This window comes from Limulus polyphemus, unplaced genomic scaffold, assembly GCF_000517525.1.
Source record: "Limulus polyphemus unplaced genomic scaffold, Limulus_polyphemus-2.1.2 Scaffold787, whole genome shotgun sequence".
Lineage (NCBI taxonomy): Eukaryota > Metazoa > Arthropoda > Merostomata > Xiphosura > Limulidae > Limulus > Limulus polyphemus.
Window position 1 is genome coordinate 317,889 of NW_013666397.1, and position 19,265 is coordinate 337,153.

At 32.3% G+C, this 19,265-nt stretch overlaps 1 protein-coding gene across 6 annotated transcripts in view; it reads right to left on the reverse strand.

Moving 5' to 3' along the window:
* Positions 1-991: 991 nt before the first annotated feature.
* The window catches only part of LOC106460528 (sideroflexin-2-like), a 108,474-nt gene continuing 90,200 nt past the window's right edge, over positions 992-19,265 (reverse strand). For all 6 annotated transcript variants that reach the window (XM_022387276.1, XM_022387274.1, XM_022387275.1 and 3 more), the window contains exon 11: positions 992-2,530. In XM_022387276.1, coding sequence (XP_022242984.1) covers positions 2,419-2,530 — 112 coding nt within the window. In that variant the 3' untranslated portion in view covers positions 992-2,418. The remainder of the gene's footprint in view (positions 2,531-19,265) is intronic.

A 19,265-nucleotide genomic window follows, 5' to 3' on the forward strand; every position in this document is an offset into this window, starting at 1 on the left:
CGCTTTCATTCTTGAATGAACATAAATTATAACATGAAAACATAAATGTTTAGACTAAAAAGCTTAAATCTCATAACATTATACATCTATATATATATTTATTATTTTTTATTATATTGCCTGGCTAACAATAGAGAAGTTACAAAAACTGACCTTTGGTCTGTACAAACTAACTTGTCTTGGCTACTATTTTGTAAAATACCTGATGATGACAAACCCTTGTCGAAACGTTGAACATTTGCTGTTATGTTAAACTTATATTAAAAGTTTTTCTTCATTGCCCATTCAAGCCATCTCCATTATTAGTCTCAAAGTGGGTTCCTTGTCATTGAATGTGTATGGAATGTATCAAATCAGAATGGAACATTCAAACAAGTGTTAACTATGTCTTCAAACACGTGTGCACACTGCATCTTTTCAACTGAAAACTATTTGGAGGGGGGGGGGGGCACATTCTTTCCATAGGCTTATGACTGCTCTCAGTAGCCCTGGGTTGGGGTAATGTAGAGTTAGATGATAAAGATAAGTCTGGAAGAATGTTAAGAGAGGCAAAATCCATCACAGACAAGAAAATTAATGTTAATAAGTGGTGTAAGGTATATGTTGTCAATGAAGGCAAGATTAGAATTTTGTTTGTAAAGGTTTTGGGTAAGTCTGTTAAAGTGCTGGATTTTATTGTTGATGTATATGATTATTGTTTTTAAAGTTTTCAGTTCAAAGGTGTTTATTGGCATGTATGGGGATGACACTAAAACTACTCAGTTTTATGTCTGAAGCTAGAAATGGTAGTTTAAATTATTATCTTTATTACTATATGATAAAAATCATCAGATTTAAAATATTTTTCATACAATTTAAACTTGGTGTTTAAATTAGTTTCTGATATGTAAATTTTGTCTGTCACAGATTACTGCTCAGAGGTCTTTCTTTTAATATCAGAACTCATCAAATCAGATGGACATGAAGCAATCAAAAAATCTATTTGAAATTCTATGTTTATGCAGCACCAAACACTAAACATTTATTATTTCAAGTGCCTAAAATAACATATACAGTGTAATGACGTTTTTTCAGCTAAAAAAAGACAATACTTTGTAAGATCTTGTCAAACTGCAAATGTTTTTTTTTTCTCACAATTCTTATTAGTCAATTCAAAAGAGATTTGAAAGCAGACAGAATTTCAGTCTTTATTCTTTTGCTGCATAAATTGTGACATGAAATCTGAACATTAAAATACTGTACTAAATAAAAAAACATTTCTTACGAAATTCACACATAAAAGAGTAAAACTTCCATTTCCAAAGTACAATTTCTTTTATCAGGTACAAGTATGAAACATTTTAACTTCTTCACATACTAACTTTAATAACTCAAATTACACAGGCCTGCAGTGGTTTTATTATCTTGAAATTTTTCCATGTTCTGTAGTAATTCCTGTACTCTGAATCCAAAAATGATATTCATTTTTCTCCATCACGTACAGATTTTTCATAAAACATCATATTTACTTTTACATAAGTGAATCATATTCATTGAAATCAGGTCATATTTTGTTATGCTTAAAAAGTTTACACCCACTGTAAACAATTACAACATGATAATCTTATCGATCATTCTAAAACCTACAAGAAACACATCATTAGTATATAAACAGTTAACAGGCCACATGATGTGTCATTTCTGGATAGCATTTGTTTGTGTGAGCATTTTGATATCGTTTTTTTTCTTTTCAATATTATTTGTTCAATGCTATGGCAACAAGAGGTTGTGTAAATGACCCAAACATATTCTGCTATATTTGTGGTAAATTCGTTGTAACTTTGATCTAAGTAAGTTTTTTCTTCCTGATTTGTAAAAAATCCTTATGTGATAGAAAAAAGATGAATATAATTTTTGAAATCTGAATAGAGGAATTATGGTAAATCTGTTATTAAAACCAACTTTTATGAAGTTTAAATTTGCAGACTTGTGTTATAAACCAATATTAAACACTTCAGTTATTCTAGAAATTGATAATATGTATATATATATATATATATATTCATTTGTTAAAAAAATATAATATGAAATACTTCATGTATTACACTACACATTTTTCATATTGAAAAGTCACCATAGCTGTACGTTTTAGAGAGCATTTCATGTATTATTTGTTTTGATATTTCTATTTACTATTTTCACATGGTTGCCTCATATTTAATTTGCTTTATATGATGGCTAACTAATGAACTTACCTAATTACACACATTCTTACACATGCATGGAACCACACTGAAGTTCTATGTTTCATTTTTGCATATATCTGTAACACATAATATTCTATTTGAAAGCACCTGATTACTTTGTCTTACAAATTACAGGTACAGCAACAGGAAACCGTGGCCTACAGCAACATTTCCAGTATTATATCCTCCAAAATTAAAGACCCTTGTTGAAGTAAACATGGGTGAGATTGGAAACCTTGCTAGTTTCAATTGCAACAGCATATTTATCAGGCTCCCATCTCTGAAGGGACTCAATTTTTAGTGAGCTTGAAACATAAAAAAAATATATATATAGTAAAACACTTGACGTCATAGTAGCAAATTACAAAAAGTGTTAAAAAATATATAATCTGAATACATAACTTGATCAAGAGTTAAGATACTAAAACTGTACTTTTGGTATTTCACTTATTTTGACAAATTTTGCCATAACAGTACCAATATTACTAATAAACATTTTATGTTACATCAGTTAAGTGGATATTTCATTTTCTTCATCTTTCACTGAAAAAAAACAGATTTTTATTACTTACAAAGAAGTTTTTAGTGCAAAGCTACATAATTATTTATATGTGCTCCATACACAACAGAAATCTAACCCTGGATTTTAATGTTCTAAATCTATAAACTTACTCCAGGAGACTATATAGAAGTAAAATGGATACTATCATAACAGTGAATAAATACAACAATAAGAGACAAGATTCAAAACTTTATTCAGAAAAGTGCTGCAAAGCAGGCTATTTTTCTGGTGGTATCAATATCTTACAGTTTCTGTTGCTATACATTAACTCTGAATAGGAAATATTTAAAGTTTAATAGATTTAATGGTTTGAAACAGACTGACTTTTGCTGTGAGTAAAAATTATAATACAAGTATCTACAATTGCAAAGATATTTCTCTAAAATTTTAAAAACATTTGTCTAATGTTTACCTTCCATGGGTGGGCAATGTAAAATTAAATGTAAAAAACATAAGTAAAAACAATCTTCTTCCACTGCAGCTGCAAAAGTTTTTAACTTGTTAAACATCAAAAACAACAAACCAAAATACCTACCAGTGCCCTACTTTATTAACAAAAGAATAAAAAAGTTTTCTGTGTTACATCCTTAGTATTAGTTGTCCCTAATTTGGAACCAATAGGCTATAGGGAACAACAACACTGACAACTTATGGGCTACTCTAATAAAATGATGTAATTTGATCATCACTCTTATAATGCACCTGTCACCAAAATGCAAACTATGGAACAGCAGATTTCCAGCCTGGTGTGCCACCCGCTAGGCTATGTCTGGCTCCCACTTGTACAGAGAAGTTTAGATATAACAGAAACTGTTCTTGAGAAAAACTATCACAGAAAAGAATAAATTTTAAAAATAAGAATAGATAGTGTTTCTATGTACAAGAATTTACTCTGGATGCCAGTTTTATTGGTACCAACCCCACCCCCCATAAACAGTTCTTGATCTCAGTGTGTAGAAACTTCTGGATTTGTTTGGATACCTTGGAAAAAAGTCTGTCTTTATTGTGGTGTAGTTTTATAATTCTTTATGAAGATTACTTAAACTTATAGAATGAGAAAATTATTCTAGAAAAAAAAATAAAGCTTGAAACTTAGAAGAGGTGGAGTTTCTTTGGATATGAATTTATCCAGAATGGTAATTAATTGTAGTCAACAATTTTGATCCAATGGCATACAAAAAACAACTTTATATTATTATCCTATTTCCATAAAAATAAGGTATCCACCTATTAACCACTAAAGTTGAGTAGCAATAATCAGTTTTTTCACAGAAGGGATGCATTAATTAAAAGTGGAAACTCAGATTGGGCATAAAACAAATTAAGAACTTCAAACATCTTAAGGTCCATTATTAATTTAGTCTGCATTTTAATTTTGGTATTAATCAAGTTGCAAAAATCTTTTGGAATTTTAGTCATATCATAGTGTGGTCAATTGAATGGTCAAACATTTATTCTAATCTTAATTTTCTATATATTATTTCAAGACAGAGTTCAAACAGTGAGGCCTTTCACACACACACACACATACACAGAAAGCCACATAGATAATCAAATTGTAAAAATGAATTCCTGTTGAAGTCAAATTTTTCTTTTCCCTATACTCCTGCAGCAACCTTAGTAGTTACTAGGAATTTGACTTCCATAGTTTGTATTCCCAGTTATTCTTCCAGACTGTGATAGCACTGGAATAATCAGGAATAATAAAGTTATATGATAATGTGGTATTCTCAAGTTCACTGATTTCCCTGTGAGTATTCAGGTTGGAGCTGAAAAATAACTGGAGTTTTACCAGAAAATGTTTTGTGGGACAAAATCTATGTTCTCTTAACCTTGACTGAGTTCAAAGCAAAGAAAGAGAGTAGAAAGAAGTTTAAGCACTGTAAAAAACATTTTATTTCCAACACAATCAAAATTTAAGGACAAGTGTATTTCATGGTGTCTTTACTGGGGAGCTCACAGAGTGTCAAAAGTAATTCAATATATATATATATATATGTGTACACACACACACACACATATCAGTATTCTTTATCATCATCGTATCATCTTGTTTCAAACTGAGTAAACATAGAAAAATGTGTGAAAAACAACAATGCCATTTTCTCAGGATGCAGATGCTACCCATGTAACTAACAAAACAAGAGATACTGTATCCCTGAAGCATCACATGGCTTGCCAGTGGAAAAGATCACTGTCTATTTCAATACAGTATGTTCTAAGTTACTGAAATATACATTAAGAATACCTGCTCAATATGCACAGAAATCTTGAGAAAAAAAAATATATATATATAAATTATCTATATGTATCATTCAAATATCATAAGTTAACTTATGAGGCAACACTGGCTTCCCAGTTCACTTATGAGACAACTTCCTCATCAATGACTGTAGTGTCAGGGATGCAATGATTTTAGTATTCCACTGATAGGAGTGAAGGAAAAGAAACAATTTTGTACTCGCCTCCAGTCAATTTGTTCATTATCTACTGATTCCAAACTTTTTACCTATAGTGTATATTTAAACATCACATACACCAGTAGCTGCAGACAGACTGGCTCATCACTATTATTTTGTTAAGTTACATTGGCTACTTCTACTAGCTATGTCTTGACAGCTACAGTTCCATAATGTATTGCCACTTATGAGCTATTAAACTCGTTTTCTCATCAAAAAATAAAAAGTAATGTCTCACAGAATTTAGTCAAACTAAGAATTTTCTACAAAAATTATTTTAGCCATGATTAATATTTATGCTGTTGCTACTGTGTATGTGTGTGTTTATACATATATATACCAACGCACACCTGAGGTCAGACCAACTTAGACTAAATAAAATATTCCATAGTAAAATAATTTTACTGTCTTAGATGGCTGCTAACACCCATCACCAAACTAGCAAGATATTGTACCACCAATCAAAAAGTTTATGAAATCTCTTCACTTGGTATGAGAAAAATAAATATGGGAGAATCCAGAGAAGATAAGACTATACATTCAACTTAGATGTGGTATATTCAGTTGAACTGAATTATTATTTGAGCTAATGGATAGGTCTGCTAAATAACTGGAAATTCACTCAAGATTTCAATTATGTAGTGTTACTTTAACTGAGTTGATGTTTAAGAGAATAATGAAAATAGACACAAGTGTAGAAAATGCACAATCTTTATTAAACAACATAACAGAAACACAATGTGTGTACTTGCAGTTCTTACACTGGACAATCAGTTCCATTGGCTCTCCTATACTCAACCATTTGCACTGATAATATATATCACACTATTTAAATGACAGGTTCCATTATTCCAAAAAACCTCACATTTACCTTGTGCAACATGCATTACCCACTTGACTGGTCATTCTCATTACAACATAGGTAGAGCCATAACCTCTAGATATCACCTGAACAGCTGTTTTCAACATTCTTATCAACATCATATTCAGCAGTGTTCTCCCCAGATAATAACAGGTATTACCTACTATGAGAACAACTAAAGAAAAAGATAATTTAAACAAGGTCAACTTACCTGTTTTCTTGACCATATGTTATGTGAAACCTGCACATATTCAGAACAAAGAATGAATTCCGAATAAATATTATAATAATAATACAAGATAGAAATCCATGGCATAGTCAAATACCACTGATATACATAAATCTAATCCACATTCAGTGCTGAGAAAGAACACACACCCTCATATCACATGTAGAAGTTTATATACACTTCTGATGTACTGTAGCCGAGTCTAAAAAGCTTTGTGTGATCTGCTTCGTAGAACTTCCACTAATACTCAGCTGAACAATTTTCCAAAATATTGGATGGCATAGTGTTGGATGTCTTGAAAAGTTATTGTCACAATGCCCTTTCAGCTGATGATATGCTAGGCACAGTATCTACTAAGAGTTAGCTGTCCTGTGTGATAACCAAACAGCTATCACAAGATTTCTTATGAACGTTTCTGTACAAAACTGCTCGATAGCTTGGAAAATAAAATAAGCAATGTCCTTTTACTCCCATTCATCTTGTTATCAACAAACTGTCCTAACTTTATGATAATCAAGTGGCAATCATAAAATGTGTTACACACATATCATTATGTAATACCACCTGATAACTAAGAAAACACTGAAAGCCACTTCCTTTCAGTCTCTAACACTAAGATCAGTTAATCCTTGTAGTATTGATTAGATCAGCTGCAGCATCTTGGCCAACCACTAGAGCTATCAGGCACCTCTTCTACAGGCACTTCCTTATCCTGAACAGCTAGCTAAAACACTTTCAGCATCTTTCTCCTCATCAACTGAGCCATGATTTGAAACAGCACTCTTATCCTCTTGAGTCATAACTCTCAACCTCTTATTCATGGTCAAACCAGTGCATGAGGTTCCTCAGTAACATTTGGCTGTAGCTTGTCAACATGCTACTTGTGCTTATACATGCCACAGGACTGTCCATCCAGAGTCAAGTTGCTTCCACCACCTCTGGCACATACCCAATGTTCACCCTGGAACTTTTGTTCCTTAACTGTTTTTTCATAAAATGTCTTCTGCCATACTGTGGTCTTTCCTAGTGTTTGGTATGTAAACTTGTGCACATTGACCAATGCAAACTTAAGCCACTCCAAATATGCTTTCAGACACTGGGATACACCTGCTCTAATGGGAGACTCATACATCACCTCAACAGGGAAAAATGTTTCTAGACCTAATATGATCATGTTTGACAAACAACCAATCAATCTCTGTTCTGTTGCTGAGTAAACCATCATAATGTAAGGCAAGTGTCTGTCATAGTCAGTTCAACCATGACTAATAAACTTTGCAAGCATCCACTTCATAGTTTGTATAACCCACTCTGAAAAAAAATCACACTGAAGGTGATATGGTGAAGTGCACATCTTCACCAAACCCAACACTTTACACAACTTAGAAAACAGTTGACTATTGAAATTAGCTCCAATCCATGTGGATTTCTTCAAATGTGCCAACTTGGTTTATCCAGTGTTCCACCAACACATCAGCTATATATTGCACTGAAGTATCAACCAATGGATAAGCCTAAGCCAACTTAATGAAGTTATCAATAACAATCAGCACATGCTTCATAAAATTGGCCAATCCAATATCTGTGAAACTACACACAATCATCTTTACTATAATTATGAATTTAATATGTTGATCTTCACAAAATTTGGTAAGCTTTGAGTACACATTACACGTTTGCTGTACAGACTTCTCATTTAGTTACAGATTGAGGCCAGTATGATATTGTTGTAATTTTCTCAGGGTCAGTAAAGACCCCATCTTTTCCCAAAATATGATTAAGAAATTGCATATAAATGCACACTTTCCTGGTTTCAACTTCAACCCTGCCATTCTCATCCACTTACTATTTTCTGTTTGCAGCAGTATATTAAATGTGTGGCAAAATACCAAGACCTCATCAATATATATCAGGCATTTTCCCATTGCAGCCGCTTCATGGTAAGCTTCACCGGATTTTTCAAAGTGATAGACACATCTACACAAGCCAATGGGCGTGAGGTAAGACTCATAAAAAACATCTTGAGTACTAAAAGCAGTTTGAGCTCTGCTTTCACTATAAAGCTTGACTTTTTAGTGTTCAAATGCCATGGCTAAAGAGTTGAACCATCTGACCCCTTTAAATGCATCCAGACATGTATCTGTCCATAGTAGTGGAAAGGCACTGATGCAGGTTACTGCATTCACCTATCAGAAATCAACATAGGACTTTAACATACCCTCCTCCCTCACAATAACTACTGGAAATAAACATGCACTATTAGAAGACTGTATGATTCTATCCTTTAACACCTGCTGTGTCTTGGCACTAACTATGACCCTAGTGCTCCAGTAAAGTGTGCATGGCAACTGTTTAATAAGATGTATCTTACTTGTGTCTATACAATAGTGAGTTACTTCTGTTTGACCCAGTCAGCCATCTGATCCCACAAATACATTGTCATGATCAACTAACAGGTCACTGAGCATCTTCTACTGTGTTGAATCAAGAATGATCACTTAATCCTCAGCCAGCAAACTCTTATGTGTTTTGGGTGTGACATGATGGAAGTAACACTAGCAATATAGCTTGCTTTGATTACCTCCACTTTGTGTGAAATACTGATGTCCATTCCAGTAGTAATCTGAAAAGCTAACCACCTGTAATTACAGAACAACATTAGGACTTCATCTCTCCTTCATCTCTCTGGAAATTACATGACTTGCCAGTGGAAAATATCAATGTCTATTTCTATACAGTATGTTCTATGTGACTAATATTCCCATTAGAAAAGTGACACCCTAGTTGACTGACGTACTTTTGTGAGTATCTATGACAAAAGGAACTACGTGGTTCCCTTGAGAGACTTAAAAATACATGCTCAGTATGCACAGGAATTTTGAATGATTTATATATGAATTAACTGTGGGGTAAGAAAACATATTCTATGTCTGCATATCTTAATTATAATAAAGTAAAAATAATTTCACATAACTGTGATTGTAGAATTACAATGTATGTTATTTTATGACAATACAGCAAGAGGTGTAAAGATTTTTAGCATAAAACCAAAACATTCTCCACAAAGCTTAGCATCAGCTAGGCAAACTGTAATTATTGTTTTTTAATCAACAGCTTAATCAAGTGTTAGCTCACTTTATACAGAATTCTAATTCAGCTTACCAACACTTTTAGTAAAAAACAAAAGAAAAAAGGAGTACTGAAAGTTATTAAGGGTAAAAATTGAACTCTATATAACAAGTATACCTGTTTTTCACAAGAATAAGCAACACAACCTTTAGGTTCTTGTTCATAAATGTTTAAATCAATGGTTTCCAAGCTGTGTCATGTGAAGTTGCTAAGGGTATCTTGAGAGTTTCACCAAATGAAGAATAATTAAGAACATAAAAAAATTATTGCATGTGGCAGGCAAGGGTGTTATGCAAATCAAGGTAAGTGGGTTAAGGTGTTATCACTGAAAAAAGTTTGGGAACCACTGGGTTAGATGTACATATGTGAAATCTTAGCATTGTGATTATTACTTACTGACAATGTTTTGTTTCTTAAAGGAACTGAATAGTCTAGCTTAAGATGTATTAATATACATAAGATTTTCTTTTAACTTACAAATATTTATATTTTTTATGAAGCCAGTGTTGTGTTAGTCATTGGTTTCCTAACTGGCTTTAATAATTTCTGTCTGTCATCATCTTCAACAAAATAGTTAAACAATTTTCTTATCTGTTTCAGAAATGGCAGGGACATTGGCTCTTCATCTTCTAATCATAATCTTTGATCAAGTTTAAAATAATCTTGTCTACATTCTTCAATACAAAAATAACACTGTTAAGGTATAACCAAAGAAAACTGAAAAAGAAAACCTATAAGATAAAAATTGTTTTGTACCTGGCTTAGTAATTTTCTTCCTTGGTATTATCAGGCTCCCTTAAGTGGTAATAAGTTTTGCACAATGAACATAGGCATCTAATGAATAGTGCTAAAGTCTTTCATAACATTACCCGTAGAAATCTTACATCCTCCAAGACCATCTATTGCCATATTTAGTGTAAATTTACATCAAATTCTTGTGTGTGTGTGTTCTTTTAAAAATAATTATAATAAAAAGGCAAGGATGAATTTCTATAATTACAAAAGTCTTACCAGCCTACTTATAAACCTTGAGTTTTAACAAAGTAGTACTTTCATGAAAAATTGAGAAAAAAAAATTTGAAATAGAGCAAACTGATTTTTCCATTAGTCATTTTGGACAAGTACAAGGTTCATACTATTTGAATTGTTTTTTCCAGGACAATTTGCATCATCTTCATGGAGTAATTAGTTGAGAGCTAGGATTATAACATGAAAACTAGGTTTACTGTTTATTTTTATTTCAAAACAAGACAGACACATGCACAGATCCTGATTCAATATCTCTGTACAACCTGGTAGAGAATGAGAAACACATGGATAATTATTATTTTTAATTTCAATGAAAAATTAAACACATACACAGTGTGGTGTATGTATGTATGTTTATTCTTTCAGTTCTTTTAAGTATTCATCTAATTGGTCTTTTAACTCAATGAGTTCCTTTTCTTTAGCAGTGTGCCTAAGACTGTTGGATTTGGTAATGAAAGTAAATCCTCTTGATGCTTCTGCCTTTTCAGCAAACTCATCTCCTGACTTATGCAAAGCAACAATATTATTATGCAGATGTTGTCTATTTCATTCATCGCAGTCTTTCTTTTTGGACCAGTTTTTGCCTATTCTTTTTGTTTCCATTGTTTCTCAATACAGGTCATATATACAGATGTGCCAAAGCTAGAAGCGAGCTGTTGATGTTAATGTTAAGTACTCCACCAACAGGATTAATATGGTCACAGATTAATCTCTGTGAACTGAGAAATTGTTCAGGTAAATTTTCCACTTCACTTTCCTTGTTGATAGAAAATCCTCTTTCTACAATTGCTTGTCTATGTGAAATTAGGACCAAATCTTTGTTGAAATTGACATTTTTAGACAGATAAAAATTCTTCCAATTTGCATTCCTTGTTATGTGGCAAAAATGATTGAAAATCTGATCGACTGTGCATTACATCCACATCAATGAATTCTTCAAACTAGGCCAATATGTCATCATAGGCTGTTAATCCTCTGGGCACTCTCCTAGGCTCTAACAGCAATGCAAGCAGTTTTTTTCATCCTTGTCAAACTGTCCTGTTTTGATGTTGCCCTGGTTCTGAGGTCAAGGAATGTGATATATTTGGCCAGAGAATATTTGACTGTGGATTTTTCCAGTATCTTACGAACAAGATTCACGATAAAATCCCTGCATTCATTTCTCAGTTCCATGACTTTGATATCATTGATGGCCTTTGGAATTGATAAAAGGATTTTACTGAGCTCTTGTTCTACTGCAAATCCAAGATAATTTTTTTTTGTATGAACCATAGTTCTCTTTGATCTATAAATCAAGTCTTTGGTGCTTTACAATAGTAATATTGTCCAACACTGTTTCATGAAACGTTTCAGTATGTTCACTACCAAGATGAAAATATCCTGCACAACAAATGGCATCATAGACCTGTCCATTTGATAAATTGACAAAAATGATGATATCAGTTTAGTAATGTATGCGAATGACCACAATTTTGGAATGATCAGTTTATCTATGATATATGAAGCAACAATATTTGCATAGCACGCTCTGCCATGGGGACATTCTCCAGCCACCTATAAGAAGAAAATTTAAGAGGAAAAACTTCTGATTCAGTCCTCTCTTTTTGCTAATGAATCTTTGAATAATCTGTTGACTCAATAAAAGTTTCTGAACAGGCCATGTTGAAGCAGCAGTGACATCCTTAAAAGTGCCATGAAGTACGTATACACCACAACTGCAAACATCTACAAAAAGACTTGTCATACTGTGTTGATAGTTCCTCAACAAGCAAGTCACTTAAATTTTAGATTTACATTGGGACCATCCATTGAAAGCTGCACCAAATTCTTTCTGTTTAGTCCCTCAACAGCTGACTCACAGTGATACATCATATTGTTGGAAATTGCATGCCCCATGATAGATGATCTGTAATATTGGATTTTTACCAGTGCAAAAAAACAAATAAAAACTCTTGATACTTACAACTGTGACAAATCTAGTTATTTAATCAAATCAGTACATATATAAGTACTAGTTTCTTCAAAATGATCATCACTACCACCCCAATTATTATTAGTAGTAGTAGAAGCAGAGGTAAGTTATATAATTGGTTTGTGAATTATTTGAGTAATAGGGTTGCAATTACAAGAATTGGAGAAATAATGTGTGATCCAATAACAATAAAATATGTTGTTCCACAAGGTTCTATTTTGGGTCCACTGCTGTTTAATTTGCATGTTAATGATATTGTAAATATAAGTTTAAAGAGTATAATATATCAATATGCAGATGATACAGCTTTAACCATTAATCATGTTGATGTGGAAATTAGCAAAGAAATTTTACAAGATGATTTCAATAAATTAAAGTATTGGCTTAATATCAATGAAATCTATATTAATACTCATAAAACAAAAACTATGATAATTCATTCATAATATACAAATATTAAAAAAAAATTTTACAGAGTCATGATCAAAGGTGTAATACTAAATACAAACATTTATTTGTAGAAAACAAACAATATTCTAATTGTAAGTGTAAGTATATTGAAAAAGTTAATACTAAAACAAACGTATGGATCATTATAGATGGTGTTTTTAGTTGGTCTAAACATATAAATATGATTTCCAATAAGTTAAGACTCATTACAGCAAAGTTATGCAGGATACAAATATTTTACCAATTAATATTTAAAAAATATTTATGTATCATTAGCAGAATATGTTATACATTATGGATTGACAGTAGATGGCTCAACATGTAACATATTATTAAAAAAATAAATATAATTAAAAAATGTAATTCAAAGTTCATCTTTGATGAGCTTAATACAAATGTTACATTAAGAGAAGAAATTATAAAAAATCAGTTATTAGATATAAATGTACTTTATAAATATATAATAATTATAAAGTACAAAAAATTACCTTACTATAATGGATCTAGCGTGTATATATATATATATCTATGTGACCAAAATAACAAATACAATGTGACGTTATCTATTGAATGGTACCGTAAACAAAAATCCATCAAAACAGTTCACACTTTGGGTATTCAAGATTCAGATAATTAGAGAAATAACTATGGTATGTACATGTGAAACAAACATTTCTTTATCACAGAACAATTTTAAATAAAAGTAGTCTCCTCACAAGAACAATATGACTCACTAGAATTGTATGTGAAGGATTGATTATACCTTTATTGAAGTAATTTGTAAATATAGTACTAAAACATGAAGTTCTTAAAAAAAGGTTAATTTTTTCAACAAAGGGTACCATTAAATTACAGTCTATATCAGAACAATTTGAACACTTTGCCAGATGTTCAATTTTTCTAAATATTTCAGTGAGGTATGAATACTATGATTGGAAATTACTAGAACAAATAGCAGCCCATAGGATGGCATTTTTGCTAGTATGTATAATACTAGAACACTAGAAAATAAATATTATGAAATTCCAAAATAAAATAATAACTATGGAACAAGAGTAATAGAGTATAAAATACCATATATATAATGAATCAACTTCCCAGGGATTTATGGAATATAAATACCATTGCAGAGTTAAAAAATAAATTAAAAGACTGGTTATTAATTGGTATTCATATACAAGCTGAGTAATATGCATTTAATGGTAATTTATTCTTATTTGATTAATTGCCTCTGCCACCATAGTTAGTTGGAGGTTATGTTTTCATCACTGTGTGTTTGTGTGTTTATTAGCAAGATCTATAAAAACGGCTAGATGGATTTGGACAAAATTTGATACACATACAGTCCATGATCCAACTTAGAAGTTATTAGTTTTGGGAGGATCAAGGTCACTGTAAACAGTGTTTGATGACTATTTGCACCATTATATTTTAAATCATTTGCAAATGCGCTGATCACATTAACCAATCAAATTATACACGAAGTACTTGTGAGCATACCTAGTGATAAATTTCTGTTATATCATATATTTTACCTATTCTAATCTTAACTAATTTTAAAAGTTTCCTATTTTTATATTTTAGTTACCTTTAAAAATTTATTTCATTGAATAATGCTGGAAAGAACACAATAATAATATGCAAAAACAATAAAATGTCCCATAACTATCACAGTTTTTCTGGCTTTCTAATTATGTGACAACAGTTGTTAGAAATCCTGCATAGCTAATCAATATGGTTCCCATAGGAACAAAACTGGAACTGAAACAGAAATCACAAAAGGGGTAGTAAGTAAATTACAAAAAGAGGATGCCTAGAGGAAATTGAAAATTTCTTTATACTGCATGGCTGAGGTATGAGCTCTGTTGAGTGCCCCTCTAGTATTATCATTAATTTCACTTTTTGATCATGTATGTAAGTGATTGTTTCTGATAATGGTGAAAAAACATTACAGAATATTATGTTTTTGTGTTATAATTATTTAATTCTTAACTTAGATATACATTAGTAAAAGAAAGTAACACAGAAGTTAAAATTTTCTAAAATCAAAACTGTATTTCCAATAATAATTATCTCCACTCACACTTATAGTTATTACTCGACTGCCAGGGTTTCTACCTTTCCCGACCTAAGGATTAGTCTGATTTATTCTCGCTTGCTTCAGTCTTTTTGTAATTTACTTACTACCCCTTTGGCCAGGCCCAAACCAGATAGCTGAGATTCCATTGCTAGGGGTTGGAATTAGAGGGTCATGGTCCCTATATCCAACGTTGGTGGTTAGAGCAATTGGACTGCAAGATATGTATCTATTTATCTATTTGTATATATATATTTGTGAGTGGATCCCAACCTATAGCCATAGTATGATGCATTCCGAGCCACCAGAATCACGATGAGAAAGTAAGCAACACAGAAGTGGACAAACCTTCTCCCAAAACTTGAAGAAGTTCAAAAGGCAACACCTCAGGCTCAGAATGCCAGAATCTTGTATGCTTTACTCAACCTGAGGAAACAGAACTCATCTGGTATGGAATTATGAACACTCATTTTCACACCCCAACAATGTGGGCAAGGTAAATTTCACTTGGTGCCAGAGGACATGGAACAACTGTGCTCAACAAAGGAGACAATGGACACTCTTCCATGGACAATGTACTGAACCAATATTGATCAAAAAGAAGGGAAATGTTCAACCCAACTGGATAGCCACTCCTACTGACATCTGGGAATAAACATCCAGAGACCCAGGTAAAAGGGCCCACAACTTCACCCACTTCTCCAAGATTGGAGGTAATTCACTCTAACATCCTGGAAGAAAAGCCTGTGTCTAGCACCCCAGTGACTCGAAACCAGGTGTGGTAAGGATTCCCTAGCTCCACTAGTAGAATTGGGGTGTCCTGAGAAACAGTGCAAAAGGTGAATCAAGTTTCCTAAATGTTTAACAGAAAACCAACCACGATTTATTCAATCCAATGATTGGCAAGGATGGGCAGGATCCCCTTATGCTTTACTCATGATAGTCCATGAGTGGCAGTAGAGCATAGTACAATAATACCACCCAGTCTGCCACTAAGTGGTCTTATAGAACACCTGATTTCTACTGAGCCTGTTCCAACTTAGAGAAAGTATACTGAATTAGCAGTTACTAGAGCAGAAATGATTTGATAAAAGCACACCTGCCTAGGCAACACTTGCCACAGAGTGAGATATTGTAAAATCGAGGTAAGGGACCCTGAAGGTTAAGAAGCAACAAGCAGGGCAATGAAAATACTCACCCTTCTGTATAATTTAGCGAAAGTGGTTAAGATAGCTACAGGGGGTAGACAAACACTATCCAATGAAGATACTGCCATATCAGGCAAATTACATGAGATACAAGCATTGGAGGAGGTCCACATACCAACCTGCACAATATTCTCCATTGGGAAATTCAACTGAGCTGCTAAGGACATAGAAATGTGATGAATATGATTTGCAGAAGATTCCTTGCCTTTAAAGAGAGTCCAGAATAAGCAATATGTAACAACTTCATACCCACCTTGTCCATGTAACTGGGGATGAAATCCTGGGAAAGTGAATGATCCGATTAAATAAAAAGTCAATGTTTAGCCATTTTAATAGTGTGTGTGTTTTTCTTATAGCAAAGCCACATCAGGCTATCTGCTGTTTCCACTGAAGGTAACTAATCCCCTGATTTTAACACTTTAAATCCATAGACTTATCACTCTCCCAGTGGGAGACTACTCTAAAATAATTAGTGCAGGCAACAAGACCCTCACTGGACAGAACAAACGATCAAAACCTGATTGGTCATAGAAGTGATAAATAGTGATCAGATGAATCAGTGAAAAGGATTTATCGCCTTCCATGGTTGGCAGCTTTGTTGGGAAGAAGAACCTGTCTGAGGCTGCTAACATACCAACATTGCTGGTCAAAGTGGTTTGTGGTGATTGTCCACAGGATGCTTTATCATTGTACATGTTTTTTCTGAGAAAAAACTTTATATTTTATCTATTACTTTCACTACTGTTACTCTGTATGGGATGGGTTGATTTGACCAACCTCGTAACCACCATAAAAATTATGAAATAAATATTAATTATGCTTCTTTCATTCTAGAAAGACTAAAAATTATAACATGAAACCACAAATGTTTAGTCTAAATAGCTTAAATCTCATAATATTATACATATATATAAGTATATCATTTTTATTTTACCGATCTTTCAGCAGTGGTTGACTAACACTACAGAAGTTGCAATGACATGGTGCACGTGCACTCATGTTACCATATCCAATAATGTAAAACTGGCCTTCAGTACTTTCTTTAACTATAAAAATTTACTTCCAACAGTTATCTAAAATTTACAAGATCAACAGTATTAACTTCAGGTTGTCACAAGCACATTGTCCAATAATTTTGGTAATACAACAAATGACTAACTTAAGGTTTCACCTGATCTTTGAAGATACTTTTGGAAAGTTTAAGTCATAGTTTCAGTTCACCAAAATTCACTTAGATTGCAAATAAGAAACACCTGCACTAATATCGTTTGAAGCTAGCAATGTTTCGAATAACCAGTTGAAATTTATATTTACGGAATATTTTAACATTATATGAATGAATCTACTTTATTCATTTATATTTTATGGTAAAATCTAAGAGTGGTAAGATGGTATAGCTTCAAGACTGGAAACTATCCTATTAAATAGTTCTATGTTTTTTCAAGAAGACTGATGATTAAATGAAATTACTGAGCTTTATTGAAATTCTGGTTGTATAACTGATATTCAGATAAGATAATATGTGTTCAAATAGTAATGAACAAATATTACTGGACCTTTTTTGTAAGTAATATACATTAATATTACACTTCTGAAAGAAACATGATATTTTTAGCATTCCTTTTTTGGGTGCCTTAATTTTCAATACAATGAAGGAAAAAATCTTTGCCACTAGTGCCTATTTTAGCCCACTTTTACTGGTTTGTATTTTCATAATCAATCTTTTTTCTTATATTTAGAATTTTTTTTTTAAATATTTCAATATATATAAACCACAGAATCAGTTACTATACTTGATCTATTATGAAAAAAAAGACATATATTTAGCAGGTTTTATATATAACTATTTCAAGAGAGTTCTTAGCATGAGGTTTTTAAGTTGTGACAAACAAATATATTAAAATCACAGTAATTTTTAAAATAACTTAAAAAATACATAATTTAATCTGTTCCATAGAAAGTTTCGTTATGGATTCAACCGCCTGGAGTGCAAAAGTATATTCATTAGCATGATGCCAATTCTCAAAACACTCCACTGTTATAAGAATGTTATGGCAGATTGCAGTATCATTTGACTTTTGCATTTTATACTGTATTATGTAGTACAAACACAACTTAAAATAAAAGCATGCCTAATTAGAAAAGTGCTAATTCTTGGACACTGCAACTTAAGAATATCTGTGAAACTTTTGCCATAATAAATAAAATGTTTAAACTAAATTTTCGAATATGGGGTTAGTCAAAAACCCTCTTTGCCATTGTAAAAACACTGAAGAAGTAGTAACAAAATAACCTGGTAATGACATCTTTCGTCATCTATTGCTGGCACATAAGTAGAAATCAGTGTATGTGTAGGTAGAAATTTTATTGTTGAAATAAAGATATAAAACTAGCTCAGTAAAAACAATTATTACTTTTCTTGTGACAATAACATAAAATATTCCTTTTGCAAGATTTGATTAGACAAAAATATTATATTTAACTGATATAAAACATAGCATTCAAAATTATCAAGATATATCAATATGGCTTGGCTAAGAAATAAATATTGGTGAAAATAAATTTATTGAGCATCAAAAGTATAAGAGGCCTATTCCTAAGTTCTAAACCTAAAATGATTTGTTTGTTTGTTTTATGAAGCAAAGGCACACTGGGCTACTGCTGTATCCACTGCAGAGAATCAAACCCTGGATTTTAAGTGTTGTAAGTCCATAAGCTTACCATTGCCCTGAAATAGTTTCCAAACGAAAGTGTGGTGGAGCTTGTTCTAAAGTGCCATTTACGGGTTTGGTTAAAGAACTGGTAGCTACAAGGCAAATGAGAACTAGACTCAGGAAGATCGACATTAGTAATAATTAGTTTAAAAGTTCTTTAACTTGAGTTAACTTAGGTGAAATGCTGAAAAATCCTGAATTTGATTCAAGCCCATTTACTGGACTTTGGTCTCCTACATCAAAACTACTTGGAAGTTTTTAGAACTCATGGTGATAGAAATGCTGTTAAGTTTGTTTGTTTGTAATTAAGCACAAAGCTACACAATGGGCTATCTGTGCTCTGCCCACC